Here is a 23592-nt window from a genome sequence, read left to right as displayed (position 1 = left end):
AGCTGAACGTTAGAGGCAGAAGAACAGAAATCCTATTACGCACCATGGGTCATGAGAAGTCAATGCAAAGTTATATCCTGTCAGACTTAGAAGTGTGTGGACTCGAAGAGAAGGACTTCATAGACCTGCCTAATGTTTTCACACAGAGGGAGATTCCTGTTAAAATAGGGAACTTAGCCCTGCAGAAGGATGTGGAGAGATGGCCTTACCTGGAAAAGGTGCGTCTCCCATACATTGAAGCAGAAATTGGCCTATTGGAACCAATGCCCACAAAACTATGGAGCCATGGCAGGTGATAAACAGCAAGGATGACGGACCCTACGCCGTCAGGACAGCCCTTGGATGGGTAGTCAATGGACCGGTAAGGAGAGATGATGGCAACAAGTCGAACAAGGAGGAACGACAAAATGTCACAGTTAATCGCATCTCTATCGCAAGCATTGAAGAGCTGTTGATACAGCAGTTCAACGCAGACTTCTCAGAACGCAGCTGTGAGGAAAAGACAGAGATGTCACAAGAAGACCATCAGTTCATGGATTTGATGACAAGGTCTACACAGTTCATTGATGGCCACTATCACATTGGTTTGCCACTGAGAAGACAGACCGCGAAGATGCCGAATAATCGCTGCATAGCAGAGCAGCGCGCCATCAGTCTAAAGAGAAAGCTGAACAAGAACCCCGACTTTCACGAAGACTACAAAGGCTTCATGAGAAACATCATAACGAAAGGCTATGCTGTAAAAGTGCCCGAGGAACAATTGAACAGAGAAGATGGAAGGGTCTGGTACATTCCTCATCATGGGGTGTATCACCCAAAGAAGAAAAAGATCCGTGTAGTATTTGACTGCACCGCCTCATTCAGAGGAACTTCACTGAATGACCAGCTGCTTCAAGGTCCTGATCTTACTAATACCCTCATTGGCGTCTTGACGAGGTTTAGACAAGAGCTCGTTGCCATGATGGCAGATATAGAATCAATGTTCTACCAAGTCAGAGTCCCTGATGAAGATGCTGATCTTCTGCGTTTCCTTTGGTGGCCAGATGGCGACGTTAGTCAAGCTATGGTGGAATGTAGAATGGCTGTACACTTGTTCGGAGCCACATCATCTCCCAGCTGTGCAAGCTACGCGCTCAGGAAAAACTGCAGAAGATGGCAAAGGCAAGGCACCATCAGAGGCTGTGGAGACAATCTTCAGAAACTTTTACGTCGATGACTGTCTGAAGTCCGTGTCAACAGAAGACGGTGCCATTGCACTGTCAAGAGACCTTAGAACTCTGTGTTCGAATGGAGGATTCCATCTGACTAAGTGGATAAGCAACAGCAGAGCAGTTCTAGCTTCTATCCCAGAAAAGGAAAGAGCCACTGAAGTCAAAGATCTGGACCTGAGCCACGATGTCCTTCCTATCGAGAGAGCTCTTGGTGTACAATGGTGCATTGAGTCAGACACGTTCAACTTCAGAATAATGGTGAACGAAAGACCATCCACAAGATGTGGTCAGTTCCATCTACGACCCTCTTGGATTCCTGGCACCACTCATTCTGCTGGTGAAGCTGATCCTACGAGAGCTGTGTAGAGACAAGAGAGGATGGGATGAAGATATCCCAGAAGGTCAAGCTCAGAGATGGCTCAGATGGTTGACAGATTTGCAACAACTTTCTAGCTTCAACGTCAGTAGATGCATCAAGCCTGTGAGTTTTGGAGTTACAAAGACGGCTCAACTACATAATTTCTCGGACGCCAGTGAGGACGGCTATGGCACGGCTACTTACCTCTTGCTGACAAATCAACAGGGCCAGAAACATTGTGCCTTCCTCATGGGGAAATCCAGGGTGGCTCCGCTGAAGCAGGTCACCATCCCGAGACTGGAGTTGACGGCAGCGGTTGTTGCAGTTAAAGTTGACAAGGTGATGCGGAAAGAGTTACAGCTCCCACTAGAAGAATCTGTCTTCTGGATGGATAACACTACAGTGCTGAAGTATATAGAGAATTAGAAGATACGCTTCAAGACCTTCGTAGCAAACAGAATCTCATCCATTAGAGAAGCTACACAACCATCTCAATGGAGGTATGTAAACACCTCATTAAACCCAGCAGATCAAGCCTCACGGGGATTGAAGGCTGAAAACTTCATGAGGAGTGAAACTTGGATACAAGGCCCAAGTTATCTGCTGGAAACAGAGAGATCATAGCCAGAAAGACCAGATAGGCCAAGTCAGGTTGCTGAAGACGACGTCGAAGTCAAGAGATCAGTCACAGCAAATCTCATAACTATGAAAGAGAACTTTGACACAGTGAACAAGCTTGTTAACCATTTCTCAGGATGGCACCAGTTGAGGAAAGCAGTTGCATGGTTTCTAAGGTTGAAAGAGTTGCTGCTACACCTGAGCGGTAAGAGAAAAAAGTATCGAGCCACTATCAGTCAGTCTGAAAGTAACCCTGATCAGCAGAGAATGCTTCTAAAGCAGTATATGCACCAGCACAAAACCACATTGGGTAGGAATTCATTGACCGTGGAGGATTTGGCCAAGGCTGAGATGGAGATAGTTTGCTTCAGCCAAAGACAAAGATATCCAGAAGAAATCGAAGCTTTACAGCAAAATACTCCAATCAAGAAAGGTAGCCATATCTACAAGCTGGACCCTACACTCCAAGATGGAGTACTGAGGGTGGGAGGGCGACTAAACAAATCTGCTATGCCAGAGGAGGCCAAGCATCCTGCTATCCTTTCTAAGGACCTCCGGGTTGCTACTCTCATTCTTCAGCATATATGTAGCCTGGCGAAATGGAGCAGCACAGGACACGAACGTTCGTTTTTGGGGTTTTTTATTCTGTATTAATAACTTGGGTCTAGGTTTAGGATGAAATTGTAAATACATAAAACACAGTCGATAAAATACGGCAGTGGCTTGCTGTAAAACAGAACATGAGGTAAACCACAGGTGCAGGTAGTTAATTAGCTAACAATCATTATACAAAACAAAACATATCATACCATACATTCGTATGTCCCGTTATCACTTGTTACCTCTTACAAGCAAACAGAAAGTATTAAACTCGTTCGAAACGTAGCCCCAAGGACTCAACAACAATTTTAACAAAGGTCAACACCAGCACATGGTGGGACAATCTGCAAGCATCCCCGTGATATCGAGTGATTTGGGAAACAATATCACTTTAAAACTATGTCTGGCTGCACTAAATGCTGTTTTAGTTGTACTTTACGCAGACTAAGTTCATTTCAAAAGTCATATTCACCCCAACTCTCCTCAGAGCACATCCCTCATGCTGGATCTAGAAAATGGAGGCTGTGAAGAAAGGGGAGGTTCCTTTGGCATCACATGGCCCTTCCCATAACCCTTTTCTCCTTTTTTCAAATTCTAAAGGGGAAAATGAACCGCGCCATCTAGTGGACTTAAATATTCACTGCATTTTCCCACTTGGCTACATTCTCCCCTGCTTTAAAGTCAACGTCCTCGGTGACTTAGCACCCGTTTTTCACTTCTTTTACAGCTTCTCGAAAAAATGCAGTACCCAGACTCGATAAAACATGAGCGAACACCTCAGGACTGAGTGAGACTGCATTACAGGCTGACTGAGGCAAGTGGTATGGGTTAGAGTTTACCCCAGCATTGGCTCTTTTAGTTCTGCGAGGAGCCAGAATGGGTACCTCAACCTCAGTCCCACACTCAGAAGGATCTGAATGCTCTGGCTCAGAAACAGCCTCTGATTCCTGTACATCTTGGGCGTTACCAACAGGATCATTGTTTACTTTTTCCTCCTGAGTTAACTCTGGATAGGTGACTTCCTCTACCACAACAAACTCAGTATCAGAGGGCTCTGGCAACGATTCTGTCAAAAGAGTGACAGGGGGTACGGTGACAGGGGACTTGGTTCTCGTCCGCCTAGGCTCAGGGACAGGGGTAACACATGGCCTAAGATTAACTCTATGGACCCTTTTTAAAGGACCGCCCTCTACAGGCTCAACTGCATGTGTAGTACCCTGTACCTCCACCACTCTGTACACAGTAGGACCCCAAGCATCCTGAATTTTGTTCCTACCCAAAGGCCTGTGTCATAAGTATACCAACTGACCCACCTCAATGGTTGGACAGTACACTTTGTCTTTGTTAAGTTCAATTCTTTGAGCTGATTTCTTTTTAGTGTACTCTCTTGCCCTTGCATGTGCCTCCTTCAAACGCTCTTGGTGGACAACCAACCACTCATGTTTCTTATCTAACACTTGCTCCTGACCTAATAAAGCATCTACAGGAAGGTGTGGATGAACCCCGAAAAGCAGATAGTACGGTGAGTAGCCAGTCGTAGCATGGGGTGTTACATTGTAGGCATACACCAACTCAAATAAGTGCTCAGGCCAGCGGCGCTTCTTTTCTGGAGGCAGTGTACGCAAAAGATCATGTAAAGATCTGTTGAATCTCTCACATTGAGCATTTCCTTCTGGGTGGTGTGGGGTAGTGCGGGTTTTCTTTACACCATAAAGCTTACACAGCTCGGCAATGATTTCACTCTCAAAACTTCGACCTCTGTCTGAATGCAATCTTTCTGGGACCCCATACTTCATGAACCACTCTTTGAGAAGGACTTTTGCCGTGGTATCAGCCTTTTGGTCCCGAGTAGGGAAGGCTTGTGTGAATTTAGTGAAAACATCAGTCACTACTAACACATTCTCACGACCATCGGAGGCCAGTTCCAGCATGGTGAAATCTACAGCAACTACTTCAAGGGGCCGGGAGGCTAGAAATGATTTCATAGGGGCATGTATCTTGGGGTGGGGCATTTTTGTCAAAACACACCTCTCGCATTTCTTGACCCACTGTTCCACATCCTCATACATCCCGACCCAAAAACATCTCTGTCTCAAAAGGTTCTGTGTGCGCTCTATTCCCTGATGGCCCATACGATCATGCACACCTTCAAGCACGACTTCTTTCAAACAAGAGGGCAGTAGTAGCTGGTGACATTCACCAACATGGACATCCTCGATTACACGGTACAACAAACCATCTTGCTCACAAATACGGGGCCACTGCTTTAACGTGGATAATACTAGCTTGGATAACTGCGACCTCTCCTTGTAAGTTGGCCTTCGCTGCTCACCCCAAAACTTCCTAAACACGCTGAGGGTGGGGTCTGTGTCCTGAAACTTACGTAGTTCCTCTTTAGAGTAACCGGGAAGTGTTGGTGTGTTACCCTGCAACTCACTACGCTCAGTACTTTCTTCTGCGTCCGAAACACGGATCTTTCTGACTTTACAGCACTTGACTCCTGCTGTCACTAAGTCTGGTCCTAGAGCTGTTCCCTTGTGAGTGACATTACATATGGCCACACAACCATCATAGTCTGCATCCCCACTGTCTGACTCGGGCTCCCCTGCTAACGGCTGCCTAGAGAGGGCATCTGCTGCTGCATTACAGCGGCCTGGGCGGTACTTGACGTCAAAGTCAAAAACAGCTAACTGAGCCACCCATCTTTGCTCAACAGCACCTAACTTAGCTGTAGAAAGGTGACACAGGGGGTTGTTATCTGTTATGACAGTGAACTTGGAACCTAGAAGGTAACCTCGAAATTTCTCTGAAACAGCCCATTTGAGGGCGAGGAGCTCTAGTTTCATACTGCTGTAGTTTCTGTCATTTCTTTCAGCATTCCGGAGCCTCCTACTGGCATATGCTATCACTCTCTTCCTATCTCCCTGCTGCTGGTGGAGGATGGCACCTAATCCTAGGTTACTGGCATCCGTCTCTACAATAAAAGGCTGAGTGAAATCTGCGTAACCTAACACTGGAGCACTGATCAGCTTTTCTTTCAGCTGTTCGAAAGCAGCTTGGCACGCAGCTGTCCATGAACCTTCAAACAACCATTTTGCTTTTGCTGGGCTGTCTTCCCTAAGGCATGCATTGACTACGTCATGGAGAGGGCCAGCTCGTTTAGAAAAATCCTCAATGAACCTCCTGTAATAACTACAGAAACCAAGAAATGACCTCAGATCTTTGACTGTACTGGGGACCGGCCACTTCTTTACGGCGGCAATTTTCTCTGGATCTGTCCCTATACCCTCCCCTGAAATTTGATGCCCAAGGAACCTGACTTCCTGCTGCAGGAAGTGACACTTTTCAAGCTTTACTTTCAAACCTGTCTCTTTCAGTCGTCTTAGAGCTGTCTCAAGCCTCTCTAAATGGTCCGGGAAGGTCTGAGAGAACACAAGGATGTCATCTAAATACACTAATAGGATGTGGAACACTAAGTCGCTCATAGTCGCTTGCATAAGTCGTTGAAAAGTCGCAGGTCCATTACAGACACCAAAAGGCATTCTGAGGTACTCAAAAAGGCCAAAAGGAGTTGTAAAAGCAGTCTTAGGCCTGTCACTTTCACGAACAGCAACCTGGTGGTACCCACTTGCAAGATCAATGGTCGAGAAGAACTTTGCACCATGAAGGGCATCAAAACTCTCGTCAATGCGGGGCAAAGGAAATGCGTCACGTCTGGTTTTTGAGTTTAGTTTCCTAAAGTCAACACATAGTCGTATGTCTCCATCAGTCTTACGAACTACCACTATGGGTGAAGCGTATGAACTATTGCTCTCCTGGATGACACGCTTTCTTAAAAGCTTAGTGATGTGGTCCCTCACCTCTTTGTACAGTGTAGGTGGGATACGACGGTATGGCTCTGTAACTGGTGCGTCATCTACCAAGTTAATCTCATGCTCAACTTTATCAGTGTAGCCTAGGTCCTCATCCTTAAAAGCAAATACTTCCGAATACCTGGCTAAAAGTGCACCTAACTCTGCTTGTTGGCCCTGTGTGCCACCTATGTGTAGTTCGTCCAAAAGCAACTGAATGTCTTGGTCTGTCATCTGTCCTTTTCTGCCAACAGTTACTTCCTCTGTGTCAGCGGAGATGCGTTGAAATCGCACCTCACAGGAGTCCTTGTCTACACGCTCTGCCTGAGTCGGAATACCAAGCCTGGTCCTGGGGCTTAACCACACATCCTCCTCAGAGAAATTTACCACCTGCACTGGAAATAAATGTCCCTTTGATTCAACTAGAGTGGGGACAACTACTAGGCCACCTGGCAATGGTGTGTTACCTGGCTCCAACAGCATTTTAGTGCTGCCACCTGACTGAGTTTTAAGTCCCTTTACATAGACTGTAGCTATGGAAGACGCAGGCACATGTACAGCACCCCTACCAGCTACACGGACAGAAGATGACTTTGGAGTGATGTTACACTGTTGTACTTGCTGAAATGCTTCCCTCCAATCTGAATCCAACTTTCCCCCTAGAGTAGTGTCAAACTCAGCATGAACTAGTTGTCTGCATCGGCTGATGATGTTCATACCAATAAGACCTGGTGCTGCAGGCTGTGACTGCTGATGCTCTTTGACTACCAGGAAACCACATTCGGGTAAGGTTATGCCCATAGTTTCAACGTCTAACTCAAGGTAGCCCAAGTAGGGAATGTCCAACCCGTTGGCGGCAGTGATCTTAAGCCACCCGGTTGTAGGCAGCATATCCTCATCCCTCCCAAGTAAGTGCTCTCTGAAAAAAACTTCAGTAATAGTGCTGACTTGGCTCCCGGTATCCAGTAAACAGTTAGCAGTAACCCCCCCAATCTTGAGATCTACTACTGGACATTTACCTACTGCACGGTCAAGAAATCTGTCACGAATACCAGTACTGTTCTGAGAGCCTGCAGGTTTTCCTCGCATTGCCCGGCTCATGGCAATCGAGGGAGTTAGTTTTCCTGCACCCCAGCCAGCATTGGTGGATGTGTTTGCTACCTCGTGCTTCTGAGGACACTGTTTGGCAATGTGCCCCGCCCCGTTACACTTAAAGCAAATAGGCTGACCTTCATCAGTGAACTTTGGCTTGGCTCTAGGTTTCCCAACCTTGTCATTACCCGTGTTTTCCTTCTGTAGAGCAAGACCCCGTACTGCCTCTGTTAGTTCCCCGATAGCTTTACCCTGTTCCGCCACCACTTTAAGAACATCCTGTAAAGTGACAGCCTGGCTGCCTGGTACCCCAATGGCAGAACACTGAAGATCCCTCCCCGTACTGTCACACACTACATTCTTGCTCTTTGCAACTTTAGTGCTACAGGGCTGGTCTTCTAAGGACCATAAGACAGCTTCCTCACGTACATCGAACAGGGTAGACTGGGGGTTGTCTCGTACAAACTTGCGCAACTCTCTCCGGAGTGAGGGATCTCTAACACCATCAACAAATCTGTTTCTGACAACCCGTTTTGTGTCCGGCACAGCATCAGGTGATTGCTTTACCAAAGTTCTAATAATCTGAGAGAGTGCATGTGAGTATTCTTGGAAACCTTCACCCTCTTCTTGCTTGCGTCCATAGAAAGTTTCTAACAGCTGGGACTCGCTGCGTTTTTCGGTGAAAGCCCCCCTTAGGTAACTGAACAGGTCACTGGGCTGCTTAGACTCTCCACCCAACCGTAACCTAATTTCCTGTAGGGCTGCCCCCCTCAACAAAGATCGAATGAAATCTACCTGCTCTGCAGGAGTCTGATCTCTAGCTCGTAGTACACTTTCAACCTCTTCAATGAACTCATCAACTGAATGACTATCTTTGGATACCTCACCACTGAATGGTTGGATCTGACGCTCTCTGGGTACATACACATATGACTTGGTTGCCCCATTACCTAGAGTGGCAATAATTGCCATTGCTTGGTCATGGTTTTTTTTCAACTCTGAAATCTGTGCCTTGAGTTGATCTATCTGGTTGCCCTCACCCACACTCGAGGTATTGTCCTCACCATCCGAATTGTGAGCTCCACCCGCCTCCTCAGGAGGGTCTAACATTTTGACTCAGTTCACAAGTCCCTGACAGTCACTGAATGGGATGGCCGCTGCGACGATTCTTCTCCAATGGTGTCCCTCCTCGGTGCCTTGATGGGTCCTCTCCCAGATTGGTCCTGGCGCCCTCTGGATCCCGTCTGTCTGGTCTGGTCCTCCTTAGCAACCCCAGGCAGCACTCTCCGTCCGTCTCCAGGTCCACTTGGCACCACACCGCTCTTCCCCCACTGCCGTATTTTATGTAACTTTCCCAAGCCTGAGAAACTCCAAGCTAACAGACCCCACTCCTGGTACCAAAATGTGTAGCCTGGCGAAATGGAGCAGCACAGGACACGAACGTTCGTTTTTGGGGTTTTTTATTCTGTATTAATAACTTGGGTCTAGGTTTAGGATGAAATTGTAAATACATAAAACACAGTCGATAAAATACGGCAGTGGCTTGCTGTAAAACAGAACATGAGGTAAACCACAGGTGCAGGTAGTTAATTAGCTAACAATCATTATACAAAACAAAACATATCATACCATACATTCGTATGTCCCGTTATCACTTGTTACCTCTTACAAGCAAACAGAAAGTATTAAACTCGTTCGAAACGTAGCCCCAAGGACTCAACAACAATTTTAACAAAGGTCAACACCAGCACATGGTGGGACAATCTGCAAGCATCCCCGTGATATCGAGTGATTTGGGAAACAATATCACTTTAAAACTATGTCTGGCTGCACTAAATGCTGTTTTAGTTGTACTTTGCGCAGACTAAGTTCATTTCAAAAGTCATATTCACCCCAACTCTCCTCAGAGCACATCCCTCACGCTGGATCTAGAAAATGGAGGCTGTGAAGAAAGGGGAGGTTCCTTTGGCATCGCATGGCCCTTCCCATAACCCTTTTCTCCTTTTTTCAAATTCTAAAGGGGAAAATGAACCGCGCCATCTAGTGGACTTAAATATTCACTGCATTTTCCCACTTGGCTACATATACACCAGAGTATTGGACACAGTGGGAGGAACCACGTGCTTGCGAAGCTAAGACAAAGATACTGGATTCCAGGAGCCAATTCTGTAATAAGAAAAATACTCTCTGAATGCATTGTTTGCAGACGGTTACACACTAGAGCTGGGGAGCAGAAAATGGCAGACCTGCCTAAAGACCGTTTGTTACCAGACAAGCCCCCATTTACAAACGTAGGGGTGGACTATTTCGGGCCTTTCGAGGTAAAGCGAGGACGGAGCCTTGTCAAGAGATATGGTGTGCTTTTCACTTGTTTGACCATCAGAGCAGTTCATATTGAGGTGGCACACACGCTTGACGCTGATTCCTGTATTAACGCCCTGAGGCGCTTTGTCTGTAGAAGAGGACAGGTGTCCGTTATGCGTTCTGATAATGGCACTAATTTTGTCGGAGCAGAGAGAGAACTACGGGAAGCTATTGAAGGTTGGAATCAGCTCAACATACAGAAAGCCATGATGCAAACAGGAATTAAGTGGATCTTCAATCCACCGGCTGCATCCCACCACGGAGGTGTCTGGGAAAGACAGATACGCACCGTAAGAAAACTACTCAGTTCTGTACTGAAGCTGCAAACGCTTGACGACGAGGGACTTCAAACCGTTCTGTGTGAGGTTGAAGCCATCATTAATGACCGACCGATAACTAAGACATCAGATGATCCCAATGACCTCGAAGCCCTGACCCCGAACCACCTGTTGTTGTTGAAAACACAGCCAGTCATGCCCCCGGGAGTCTTCAAAAGGGAAGATCTGTATGCACGTCGGAAGTGGAGGCAAGTTCAGTATATGTCAGACCTTTTCTGGACCAGATGGACAAGAGAATACTTACCTCTGCTACAGGAGCGTCAAAAATGGTCCAAAGTAAAGAGGAACTTCATTGTCGGAGACATCGTCTTAATCGTGGATGATTCAGCCCCCAGAAATTCTTGGTTGATGGGAAAAATAATTAAGACCATGCCAGACTCCAGAGGCGTTGTTCGTCGCGTTTGTTTGCAAACCAAGACCAGTACCCTGGAAAGACCGATCACAAAGCTCTGCCTGCTACAAGAAGCAGCGTGAAAGGTTCCCGATCCAAAAAAAAAGGGACATTTATATTGTAAATATGTTGAACTCATTAGTTTATGACTCTTAAGAATGTTTGTTTGAATAATTGATATGCTTCATGTGCCTAGTCAATTAGGGGCCGGAATGTAAGAGTCATGAAAGTTTAAGAAAGAAAATACTTTAAAATATTGGTTAAATAGTATAATACAGTTAATTTACCTGACTGACTTATTGTATTGAGAAACCCCCTATTTTCTTGTTCCAATAGTATAGTCTGAGATACCCCCTTTATTCTTGCTATACAATGGTACAGTCCTTAAGCTTGTCACATGGTATCCAGCCATTTTACAGGAAAAGCACCACGAGGCTGGAGGAGGCAGAAGCTTTGAGGGCTGGAGCAATACAGTTTTTGACCGTGTTCGTTTAAACGTGTTTTGCTTTGTAATTCTGTTTGTAAGATGTTATAGTAAACAGTTTAAAGACAAAGTTATGGTTTGGAACGTTTTATTTCGACACGCGTCTACTCGTTGCTAAAGCTTCAAAGCTCAGTGGCTACATGTTTGAAAATTACGAAGCGCCACTACAACCTCTTTACTCTGGTATTCTATGCCACTAATTCTAAAACCCAAAATACTGTTGGCTTTTTTTATGGCTTTATTCACCCATACTCACACTTTCAAGGCATTATGTATTTGAACTCTAGCTCTCTCTCTTTATCCATACCCTTCAACAAATTTCCATTGAGTGTCTACTCCCATTCCTTCTTTAACCCCCCAACATTGCGTTATCTCATACTACTCCACATTAAATTGTATCTGCCACCTGTCTGCTCATTGCACTAACTTAGCTACATCCTCCTGAAGTCTTTTATAGCCCATCTTGCTACTTGCCAAACCCTCTACTTCTGTGTTATCGGCAAATTTCTATTTTGTGCTCGGCTATATATACGGAGAACAAATCCCTGGGATGCACCAGCTCCAGTCCGAGCAATGCCTATTAACTTTAACCCTTTATTTCCTGCCCATCAACCAACTTTCAATCCATGCTGTTACATTTCCTTTCATACCATATGTCTGAATTTTTGCAACAGGCCTCCTGTTAGACACGTTATGGAATACCTTCTAAAAATTCATATATGCTACATCTGCTGCATTCCCTTTATATGTCCAATTGGTCACTTCAAAAAACTCTCCATTAAATTAGTTAAACACAACTTGCCTTTAACAAATCTTTGGTTAACCCATGCATTGCTAAATGTTCGTTTAATTATTTCTTTATTCATTCTCGGGGTGTGGGCATTTCTGGCAAGGACACCATTTATTGTCCTTCCCTAGATGTCCCTGAGCAGGTGGTGGTGAGCCGCCTTCTGCAGTTTGATACAACGGAGTGGCTTGGCTAGGCCACTTCAGAGAGCAGTCAAGAGTCAACCACGTTGGTGTGGGACTGGAGTCACATATAGGCCAGACCGGGTAAGGACAGCAGATTCCATTTTCCTAAAGGACATTAGTGAACCAGTTGGTTTTGACGACAGTCTGACAGTTTCAAAATCACTTTTACTGATACCGGCTTTTTATTTCCAGATTTATTAAAACTGAATTCAAATTATTAAGCTGCCATGGTGGGATTTGATCTTATGGTCTCTGGATTACTAGTCCAGTAACATCATTTTATCTCAAACTATGTATTCTAAAAGTTAGACCACAACTAATGTTAGACTAACTGGCCTATAGTTACTCGGATTAACCTACTCTCCTTTCTTGAACAGAAGTGTTACATTGGCCAGCCTCCAGTCTCCCAGCACAACTTGCATATCTAAGGAGGATTGAAAAATTGTTGCCAGAGCCTTTGCTACTTAAAAACTTACAGAGGTAGGTTTTTAAATTATTCCTGTAGAAAACTGCAAGTGAAGGCATTTTGAATGAATGGTTCAGCTCAGGTTGACATCCTTTTTGGTCCAAGACCCCAGTTAATAGATTCTAACTCTGGATAATTCATCATTGGCTGAGTACTGTATGGTGTATAGATGATTGGTACTGAACACTGTCATCTGGGACACAAACTGACTGCTATCCAGTGCTGGGACAATGCTAAATTACTCTAAACCTGATGGATCTTTTTGGTGCTGAGGGTCTATACTATAAGTGAACTTATCTGAGCCACTCAGTGGTGAGTTTGAAGTCCACAATGTGTTTCTTCGAGGGGTTCATAGAAACATAGGAGCAGGAGTAGGCCATTCGGCCCCTCGGGCCTGCTCCGCCATTCAATGAGATCATGGCTGATCCTCTATCTCAATACCATATTCCCGCACTCTCCCCAAACCCCTTGAGGCCTTTTGTGTCTAGGCAAATATTTCTAAAGACCAAACTTCTCCCCCAAGGCAAGAGACTCTTGAAACAGTTATGATTATGTTTCCTAATTAGATATTGAAAGTATTCCCTCTGCACCACACATCTTTTTTCCTTTAAGCTGTTACATTGTTAGACTTGATCAATTTTCATGTGTGTGTACTTCGTACAGAGAAAGCCTCCAAAAATTAGGAAAATATTGGGGGTCATTTTAACTGGTCTAAAAGGGTTAAATTATGAGGACAGATTGCATAGACTGGCTTGTATTCCCTTGAGTTTAGAAGACTAAGGGGTGATCTAATTGAGGTGTCAAAGGAGTTGATAGGGTAGATAGAGGGAAACTATTTCCTCTGGTTGGGGGGGGGGGTGTCCAGAACAAGGGGGCAGAACCTTAAAATTAGATCTAGGCTGTTCAGGGGTGATGTCAGGAAGCAGTTCTTCACACAAAGGGTAGTGGAAATTTGGAACTCTTCCCCCCCCCCCCCCCCCCCCCCCAAAAAAGCTGTTGAAGCTGGGAGTCAATTGAAATTTTCAAACTGAGATTGATAGATTTTTGTTAGGCAAGAGTATTGGGTTTACAAAACCAAGGTGGGTAGATGGAGTTAAGATACAGATCAGCCACGATCTAATCGAATGGTGGAACAGGCACGAGGGGCTAAATGGTCTACTCCTGTTCCTATCTATCTTTGGACGATAGTGAAGTCAATGGAAATGAAAATCGGGAGAGATGTTAAATGGGCGGCTGATCCGATATCATCTAGTTTACACCATCGGCCAAAATCAAAATGGCCCCCATTAAATTTTGCCATCATTGATTCCCTTTTCCGTTGCTGCTTTGCTGAGAATGACACAGGTCAACAACCTGCCTTCCTGATTGCTGCCCTGTGCAGATCAAGCCCAACAACCTGGATGGCCAGAAATAAAGTTGCAAAACAGTACCGGGGAAGTTATATCACAGAGCTGCATTTTTGAGCAATTCTGTAATATAAAACCAAAGCAAAATACTGCGGATGCTGGAAATCTGAACTAAAAATAGAAAATGCTGGAAACACTCAGCGGGTCAGGCAGCATCTGTGGAGAGAGAAACAGAGTTAATGTTTCAGGTTAATGACCTTTCATCAGAATTGGAAGAAGTTAGAGATTTAACTGTTTATAAGGGATAAAGGGGTCCTGTGAAGCACCTTGGGACTTTTTGCAATGCTAAAGACACTAAATAAATGCAAGTTGTTGTTGAATAAATTGTCTTTATCTTTTACAGAGAGAGCCAAATGGAATCTCACGAAAAGCGCCTGCTGTCTTTGATGGACATGCAGTTACAGGAACTGACAAAGTCATTTGTAGGTCCTAGAACGACAGGTGAGATGTTCTGTGAGATTACTCAAATTGAGGCCATATTGGAGTGTGCTGGATATTTGCATTGTAGCGTGAATTTGGACCACAAAACATTTTAAGGAAAACCTAAAATGCATCATATACCGTTTTCAAGTGCATTTTAGAATCCATTTTTAAAATGTAAATTGGCAAACCTCTCGTGGCACGCTGATTCGGACCCCACATTGTTGCAAGGAGGCAGTGCACAAGGCCGCTGAAGGTAGTTAGCAAGGTGTGCTCAGAGACCATGAAGTATATCTTTTGAGCCCATCAGAATTTTGTGTGTGTCTTTTTTTATGTATTGCGGGTCTCCTGTGCCATTGGCTCAACAGTAAGTTGAACGATGCTCTATGTTATGACAGGGCAGTTATACCATATCATGACTAATATTATTCTGCTGCTATGGCAAAGTTGTATCCCTCATAAGGCTGCAAAGTCTAATTGCAATTGAGTAAATACTGGATGAGTCAGGTTTAGTTGCTCTTCAGACAGCTTTTCCTTTATTTTTTAGGTGTGATGAAAGACTGTTTTTGTGTAGTCAGCAAGCAACATGACTTTGCACTATTAGCCAGTATGGTTGGATCAGTTACATTTGATATTCTAATAACCTTTTTACCTGTGTTAAGCTCTTGACTTTATTTTGGTTACCGAATTGGATCCTGATGTAAGAAGACTACTGAGTGCTTGGTTTGAGTATAAAACAAGGCTTTAATCAACTGTTTCAAAACCATGAGATTTCTAGTTACAATCACTAGTTCCTGGTTACAGAAACATCCTGAGCAAGCTGGGCCCACGCCCGAGTATTTATACTCCTTGGACGGCGCCACCAGCTGGCCGCCCAGTGTTGCTTCGAGTTATTTCTTCATGAATGATGAGATTCATGACAGATCCCATAAATTCTCTTCATTCGTCCAGATTGAACCCTGGTCAGTCTATTGATTGCAGCTCAGAGTACAATATTGTCTATTATTAACTTTTTTCTTATCAGTCCAAATCTTGCATAACATGTAACCTGTTAATATGTACAGATTTCATCTTTGCCATGCTGGATCTTATCTTTTGTTTACTTCAACTGATCAAAAACTGTAAAGAATCGAAAAGAAAATTGATGTCTCTAATTTTAGAGAGATTAGTCAGTGTTACTGCTGGCATTTAGATTACCCCAGTTGAAAAATGAAGGGCCCAGTGTCTCTATCTTATTGACACTTTTTTTCACCTCGGGTTTTGTGCACAAAATTTTTTTAATTTCAAGTATGATCTATTTAGTTTTGTAAAAAACAGTGTTGTAAAACATCGAGGCCTAGAAATTCGGTTGGTTGAGCCAGCGATTAGCGCCTAAAGAGCCCGAGATTTGGGGCGTTACCCAATTTTCGGATGAGCGCAGTGATCCTAGCGCATCCGGCCATATTGAGTAGCCTGTTTGCGCCGGCACTAAGTCTTTGTGCCCGCTCGCGGGCACAGCCAGATCATGACGTCATTTAATTGTGCAACGCCTTTTTGGCGCCCTGTACCGGAAATTCAGTGGCGCCCCCCTCTGTTTCGCCTGGCGCTATTAGTGACAGTTGGATGGAACGTTACCAGATCCATCTCGTACTCGGGGGGCGCTCTTTAAAGGGGACAGCACTACTATAAAACCGGCAGCCAGTTGGCCTGGCCATTCTGCTCGCTGCTGGAGAGAGTTGCAGACCTTCAGTGGCAAAGACTTGTTGTTATTGAGCCAGAGGAGCCTTGGGACCTTCAGCCCTGTTCAGAGCAGTTGGATCCAGAAAGCTGACTGCGTCTTATTCGTCGGATAGAATAATGGGAGCTGCTTTGGAGGGGCACGTTATCCTTGCTGAACAACTGGCAAGGGCACAGAGACGGAGGGAGAGAGGGCCGGGATTGGCCAGAAGGAGGAGGGCCAATGGACGTCGCCAAATCCGACCATACGCTGCCAGGGTTTTCAGGCAGCAGGTCTCCTACCTTACCATGTCGGAGGAGCAGTGTCTGCGACGCCTGAGATTTGGTAAGGATGTTGTCTCTGAGCTGTGCCACCTGCTTGCTGGGGATCTGCAGCCGCGGATACAGTGCAGGACCTCTCTGTCGGTGGCCGTGAAAGTGACTGTTGCGCTCAACTTTTACGCCAGCGGATCGTTTCAGGCAGCAGCTGGGGACATTTCTAATATCTCTCAATTTGCGGTGCATTGCTGCATCCGGCAAGTTACAGCTGCCCTCTACAAAAGGAGGCACGATTTCATCACCTTCCCTCTGACCCTGGAGAAGCAGGGGGAGCATGCACAGGGCTTCGCGGCTATTGCGGACTTCCCCATGGTGCAGGGGGCCATTGACTGTACACACGTGGCTTTGCGGGCGCCATTGCAGAATCCGGAGGAGTTCCGTAACCGAAAGGGCTTCCACTCCCTTAATGTGCAGCTGGTCTGTGATCGCCGGCTGATGATCATGGCGGTGAACGCACAATTCCCTGGCAGCAGCCATGACGCCTTCATCGGGCGGCAGACCTCAGTGGCTGACCTTTTTGAGGCCCCGGATCACCCATGAGGCTGGCTTCTGGGTGACAAGGGCTATCCTCTCTGCCCATGGCTCATGACCCCGCTCCGTTTGCCCACCACCCCGGCAGAAGAGCTTTACAACAGCAGCCATCAGGCCACCAGGAACATTGTGGAGCACACAATTGGTGTGCTGAAGCAGCATTTCCACTGTCTAGACCATTCGGGGGGCGCCCTACAGTACTCGCCGGAGCATGTGGCGTGCATCGTTGTTGTCTGCTGCATGTTCCACAACCTGGCCATTCGATGCACCCAGCCAATGCCAGCCGACCCTCAAGGTCCAGCAGAGCAGGCGGACGAGGAGGTGGAGGAGGAGGAGGAGCATGCGGGCGAGGAGGAAGATGGGAGGGCTCCAGAAACTGGAAGGGCCGTTCGTCAGAGGCTCATAAGGACTCGGTTCTAGACCCCTCGGACGGAATGGTGGCTGTGAATCGAACAGCGCCCTCCAGTTTGCTGTAAGCCTATGAAGGCATCGATGATTGTAAATAGTGTACAGCTCGATTGTAAATAAAAAAATTCTTTATTTTCAAACAAGTCCTTCCTTCCAGCATGACTACGTAATGGCAACAGAAATCATAACTAACAAACTAACAGATAACTGTGTGGCAACCCAGCGAAACTAACCAAAACATAACAAACAAACACAACAGGTGTGGACGGCCTTAAAACCGGAAAAAGAGACGTCTTGCCACCTCCCTCTACTGGTGACCCCTTGATGGAGACCGACTCCTCTTACGAGGTCGGCCCCTTCCCTCCTTGCAGCTCCTCCATAATTGTACCCCAGTGGCTGGGTCAAGGCTGGGGGACGCCTGCTGAGTGTCTGGAGGCGCTGAAGCCCCTGAGGGACGGCCTGGCCGACCTCTGGGCTTGGAGGTCCCGCAAGCAGGCTGCTCCAACTGGGCATGTCTGCTAGCAGTGTGCCGCGCAGGTGGTGGCAGCTGCTCTGCTGATGTGCCAGAGTTGGCATCAGGACTGGTCACATGCAGAGAGAGGACACCTGCACCGTGGTCGGCCGACACACTGGCACTCTGACAGTGCCGCACCGGATCATCCGCTGCTATCGACTGCTCCACAGATTCATGGCCTGCTGTGGTGCTGCAAGGGCCTGGGGTGATCCTGCCTGATGCAGCTACGGTGGCAGCAGTGAGTGTTCGCGTGGCCTCAATCTGCGTGTGGACGAGGCCAGCAAGTGACTGCGTGGCAGCAGTGAGGACCTGCATGGCAGGTGCCAGTGCTTCGGAGAAGCCATGAACAGTCCTTTCCACTGCTTCGGACAAGGCCGGAACAGTCCTTTCCACTGCTTCGGACAAGCCCTGGACAGACCTTTCCATTGCTGCCCCAAAGTCCACCACACTCTTTGCCAGAGTGTCGATGGACTCGGGCATCCTCCCCACTGCAGCCATAAGCTCAGTGTGCCTGAGCCGGGCCTGGGCGCTCATTTCCGCAAGGCTACGCACCTCCTCTGCACTCTGTGCAGCAGTCATGGTGGCCTGCCTCGCCCACCGTGGAGACGGCCCCCGAGCGTCCCTACCCCCCCGCGCGTTGCTGTAGGCCGCTGGTCCCTGCAGCTGGCTCCTCATCAGAGCCCCCCCCCCCCCCCCTCCCCTCAAGGGAACTACTATCCCCAGTCTCCACATGCGGTGGCTCCACTGAGGCTGGCACGGATGGTCTGGCTTCCTCCTGGTCGTCGCCTCCAGAGGCACTTGCACTGGCAGCTTGAGGGGCCGGCTCCTGAGCTGGTGATGCAGCATCTGAAAGCAGGGAGGTTGAAGAGTGGCTTTAGCAAAAGGACAGTTTGGCAGCAAGGGATGCAACAGTGCGGCAATGCTATGACATGGGTCCACATTGAGAAAGCATGCTGGCGGGGGAAACAACTGAAAGGTGACAGCTGTAATAGTTGAGAAACTTACCATCGCTGTGGACAATGGGGTCAGCAGCTGCAGTGGTGACAGGACCACTCGGACGTCCTCCCACAATCTGGTGGACTCTCTCCTCGAGATCCGTCAGAGGCTCCACTTGAGGACAGCCTCCTCCGTTGCGAAGCTGCTCCTTTCGATTCCGCGCCAGCTTGGCCTGCAGGGCAAAGGACGGGAAGTGATGTTACATGATGCCCTGAGTTATCATCTCATGCCCCCCATGGTGGAAGAGCCCTTACATGATGCCCTGAGTGATGTTCCCATGCCCCCCATGGTGGAAGAGCCCTTACATGATGCCCTGAGTGATGTTCTCATGCCCCCCATGGTGGAAGAGCCCTTACATGATGCCCTGAGTCAAATGTGGATGTGTGTGACCAGAAAGGGCCATGGGTGCTTGCTGACAGATGGCCATTGGGGTATCGCGCACCCTGTAGCCATAAAGTCAGGTGCTCATGGAGGGATGCATAAGTTTACATTAACTCCACTCACCCTGACGACCCGAGTGAGGTCGTTGAATTTCTTCCGGCACTGGACAGGGCTCCTGGTCTCCATGCTGCTGGAGATGACCCTCTGAGAAACATCCCTCCAAGCTCGTCGGTAGTCCTTATGATTAGGCCTCCTGCCATTGTCTGGGTATAGGACATCTCGCCGGCGCTCCACTGCGGACACCAATTCCTCCAGAGACTCCGTGCTGAAAAGCTCTGCTCTCTGCCTCACCCTCTCCATAGGATCCAAGTTTGTTGCGCCAGAGAAGGGCCTGCGCCGATTTGCAGGCCTACAAGGCGCAGAGTGTGGATGCTGGAGCTGCCTGACCCACCCCTTTAAGAGCTGGCCGGCGCCGGGAAGTCTCGTGGTCATCGGTTATTGAGAGCACCTGCGCTGCGCCCGCCCGCCCTGATATTGAGTAGCGCCGGCATGTTAGCGCCTTAGGTGCCCCGTGTAACGCCTGATTTCGCGCCTCAATCACCTTTGGGGCGCTGCAACCCAATATCGCACGAGGTGTTGATAAGTTGCGCCTGGCTATAAAATTTGCGCGCCGCCAATTCTAACGCCCCAAGCGGGGCTATACCCAATTTCTAGGCCCGAGTGTTTTGCTCCTAGACAGTACAGAGTTCTGTGTTCTCATGGTGGTTCTTGGCTCCAAAACTGCCAGTTTTGATATAAAGATAGAAAATCCAATTTAAAATAGTTCAAAGTATCACAGTTGCTTGGGAAACAAAATATAGATCAGCTAATGTACAGGAAACTCTCGATTTACCAGCACCCAAACAACCGGAAATCTCGGTTAACCGGCAAAATTCAGGAGTAGGTTCAGTTAAGTTTTTCTTCATGTTAGGTCTGTTTCTTGATTCTTGGCTGTATAATCGGGGGGTTCCTGCACTTGTTGCTAAGCAGCAGGGACGCTTGGTCTGTGGCTGGGCTTCTTGCACCTGTTGCTAAGCAACAGAGAAGCCTGGATTTGATGCTGTGTACGGAGCTCTCATACCTTTTAACTATAACTCTCTCTAATCCGGACTTTTTGATAAACCGGCACCACGCCGGTCCCGTCAGTGCCGGATAAAAAAGAGTTTCCTGTAAATTGATATTGTTACCTTGATTCCCAAGTGTTAATTGTAGTAAATGTGCAAAGGTTAATTTCAGGAACGTACCTAATTCGGATTGTAACAAATTAAATAATACACCTTTGGTGTAGAGAGAGCTCATGTTGGCCTCACACAAGCATCCGACGCAATAAATGTATTTGTTTAAATTATATCCAATCCGTAAGAGACCCGGTGTAGCCCAGCTATTTACCTGGGAAGTGTCAAACCGGTGAATATCTGATTCCCAATTAGTTTGAATGCAAGAACAAAGGGAGCCATTGACTTTGATTAACCTTCAATACTTACTCAATTACAAGATTATTTTTAGTTAACTTTTCCTGCATTCACTTACGTTACACGACATAGACTCATGCACACGTACACTTCTGTCCATACAGACCATGATTTGAGGCTCTGCCATTTCACTAATCCGATGACAGCTCTTTCTTCCATCTTCATTAGGCTTTTGTTTATGAGCTGTTCCACTGGCTTACTTATCATATCTGGACCATAACATCATAAATTGGTGTTTTCCTCATCCAGTTTTCAACCTGCCTCAATGTCCCTATATTTTCAAGAGTTAATCACATGCTTTGAGTGCAGATATCTGTCTGCATGCCTTCTTCACACGGCTCTGGTGTCCTTCTTGTGTCAGCCGTGGCTCAGTGGACAGCACTCTGGCCTCTGGATCAGAAGGTTGCAGGATCAAGTCCCACTCCAGAGATCTAGGCTGACACTCCAGTGCGGTGCTGAGGGAGTGCTGCACTGTTGGAGGTGCCGTCTTTCAGATGAGACGTTAAACCGAGGCCCCGTCTGCTCTCTTAGGTGGACAGAAAAGATCCTATGGCACTATTTTGAAGAAGAGCAGGGGAGTTCTCCCCAGTGTCTTGGCCAATATCTATCTCTCAACCAACCTCACTAAAACAGATTTTCTGGTCATTATTATTGCTGTTTGTGGGAGCTTGCTGTGTGTAAATTGGCTGCCGTGTTTCTTACATTACAACAGTGACTACACTTCAAAAGGCTGAAAAATGCTTTGGGATGTCCTGAGGTCACAAAAGGTGCTATATAAATGCAAGTCTTTCTTTTATCATTATTTAGCAGTTTTCCGTATCAGCACAACCTTTTGCTCGCATGCCATGTACACATTTTCATATAAGTGACGTATCAGAATTTCGAATATTGTCTTTGTCACAATCTTATTGGAGCCACTGCAACTGCAACCTACATCTTTCTTTTGCAGACATATACAATTTAATTTGACCTCCCATATAATTCAATTTTTTTTACAGAAGCTCAGTTTTAGTTAAAAGAAAGACTTGCATTTACATAGCGCCTTTGACAACCACCGAACGTCTCAAAGTGCTTTACAACCAATGAAGTGGAGTCACTGTTGTAACGTAGGAAACGCTGCAGCCAATCTGCACACAGCAAGCTCCCACAAACAGCAACGTGATAATGGCCAGCTAATCTGTTTTTGTTATGCTGATTGTGGGATAAACATTGGCCAGGACACTGGGGATAATTCCCCTGCACTTCTTTGAAATAGTGCCATGGGATCTTTTATATCCAACTGAGAGAGCAGATGGGGCCTCGGTTTAATGTCTCATCCGAAAGACAGCACCTCCAACAGTGCAGCGCTCCCTCAGCACTGCACTGGAGTGTCAGCCTAGCATTTATGCATGCAAGTCCCTGGAGTGAGACTTGAACCCACAACCTTCTAACTCCAGAGGTGAGTGTGCTACTCACTGAGCCACAGTTGACAGAGTGTGCAGTTAGAATAACGTATACACCAGGATCAGGATGAGTTAGGTAGAAGGAGGTATCTTAGTGCATATTGTGGGGGGGGGCGGGAAAACACTATTTTGCTTGTATGGAACATGGGCTTGGTGGATGCTGATTGGGCCTGCTTTGTAAGTAAAAACCATCATACAGCATACCTATTATCTCCACATTGCAACATAACTTCAGCCTTTTGCATAGCTTGGGGAAGGACTGGACAGCGAGGGCATTCTCCACTTTCAATCCAGGTATAGGGTATTAACCTTCCATAAGAAACACCAATTGACTAAGATCTGATGTAAAGAAATTACTGGGGGTTAACAAAGGTTAACAAAGTTAGCCCATTTCCAATGCCTAGAGTGGAGAAATGCTCCATGTCTACCACGAGAGCATTAACTGTGGATGGGACGCTGCAGCTTGTAGTTGGTGTCTGCAGTCTGTGATGAGAGAGGGAGTTGTCTATTTTTGCTAAGTACAGAAACTTTTAAGAATACTCACTGTGGTTCAGTTAAACAATTTTGCCCAATCTTCTACCATGTTGTGATCACAGTGTATCAGAGTTTAAATGTGATCGCAGTGTATCAGAGTTTAAATGTGATCACAATGTAGAGTTTAAAGCTTTATTATTTTTATATATTTAATGGTACTATAAAAATTGCTGAGAAAGAACAGACTGCAAATATGGTGCAAAGCTGCAATACACTCAAATGGATTTGATTGAAGTCCTGTTTAAATTGTTTCCGTGAGTGTGCTACACCCATATACACTTGGCTATATTCCATTTAAATAGACATTTTATTCAATTAAAACAATATTCATTTTGGATGTTTCCTACACGTCAGCAGATAACATTTATAATACAGTGGAACTTTGGTTTCACCTCATTTCTTAATTTAGGCGGGAGAGTTGAGGCTGCAGGATCAAGGAGACCAGTGAGTGTCGGGGCTCCCTGGGGTGAATTTACACCCCGCCCGATTTTTGTTTATTCACCTGAACCCCATGTAAACGCTTGCTGATTCTGATCGGGTTCAGTATCTGGACTTTTCCATTAGATATTTTTGCCATTTGAGAGAGAATTCGGTATAGCCCCGTTTTGGGCGCTAAAAGTTGAAAATTTAGTGCCAGGCGCTAATCATTCTCGCCTCCTGCGAAATTCGC

At 46.5% G+C, this 23592-nt stretch overlaps 1 protein-coding gene across 1 annotated transcript in view; it reads left to right on the top strand.

Annotated features, from left to right (window-relative positions):
- LOC147117781 (NFX1-type zinc finger-containing protein 1-like) overlaps positions 1-23592 on the top strand; it is a 70392-nt gene that overhangs the window by 7193 nt on the left and 39607 nt on the right. Inside the window, exons 2-3 of the mRNA XM_085989047.1 lie at positions 12657-12759; positions 14495-14592. Of these exons, the coding sequence (XP_085845173.1) occupies positions 14505-14592 (88 nt within the window). The 5' untranslated portion in view covers positions 12657-12759; positions 14495-14504. The remainder of the gene's footprint in view (positions 1-12656; positions 12760-14494; positions 14593-23592) is intronic.

This window comes from Somniosus microcephalus, chromosome 5, assembly GCF_052327205.1.
Source record: "Somniosus microcephalus isolate GS21.2 chromosome 5, FLI_Smic_1.0, whole genome shotgun sequence".
Taxonomy (NCBI): domain Eukaryota; kingdom Metazoa; phylum Chordata; class Chondrichthyes; order Squaliformes; family Somniosidae; genus Somniosus; species Somniosus microcephalus.
Note: the sequence above shows the minus strand (reverse complement) of the source record. Positions and strands in the feature narration are given on the sequence as shown.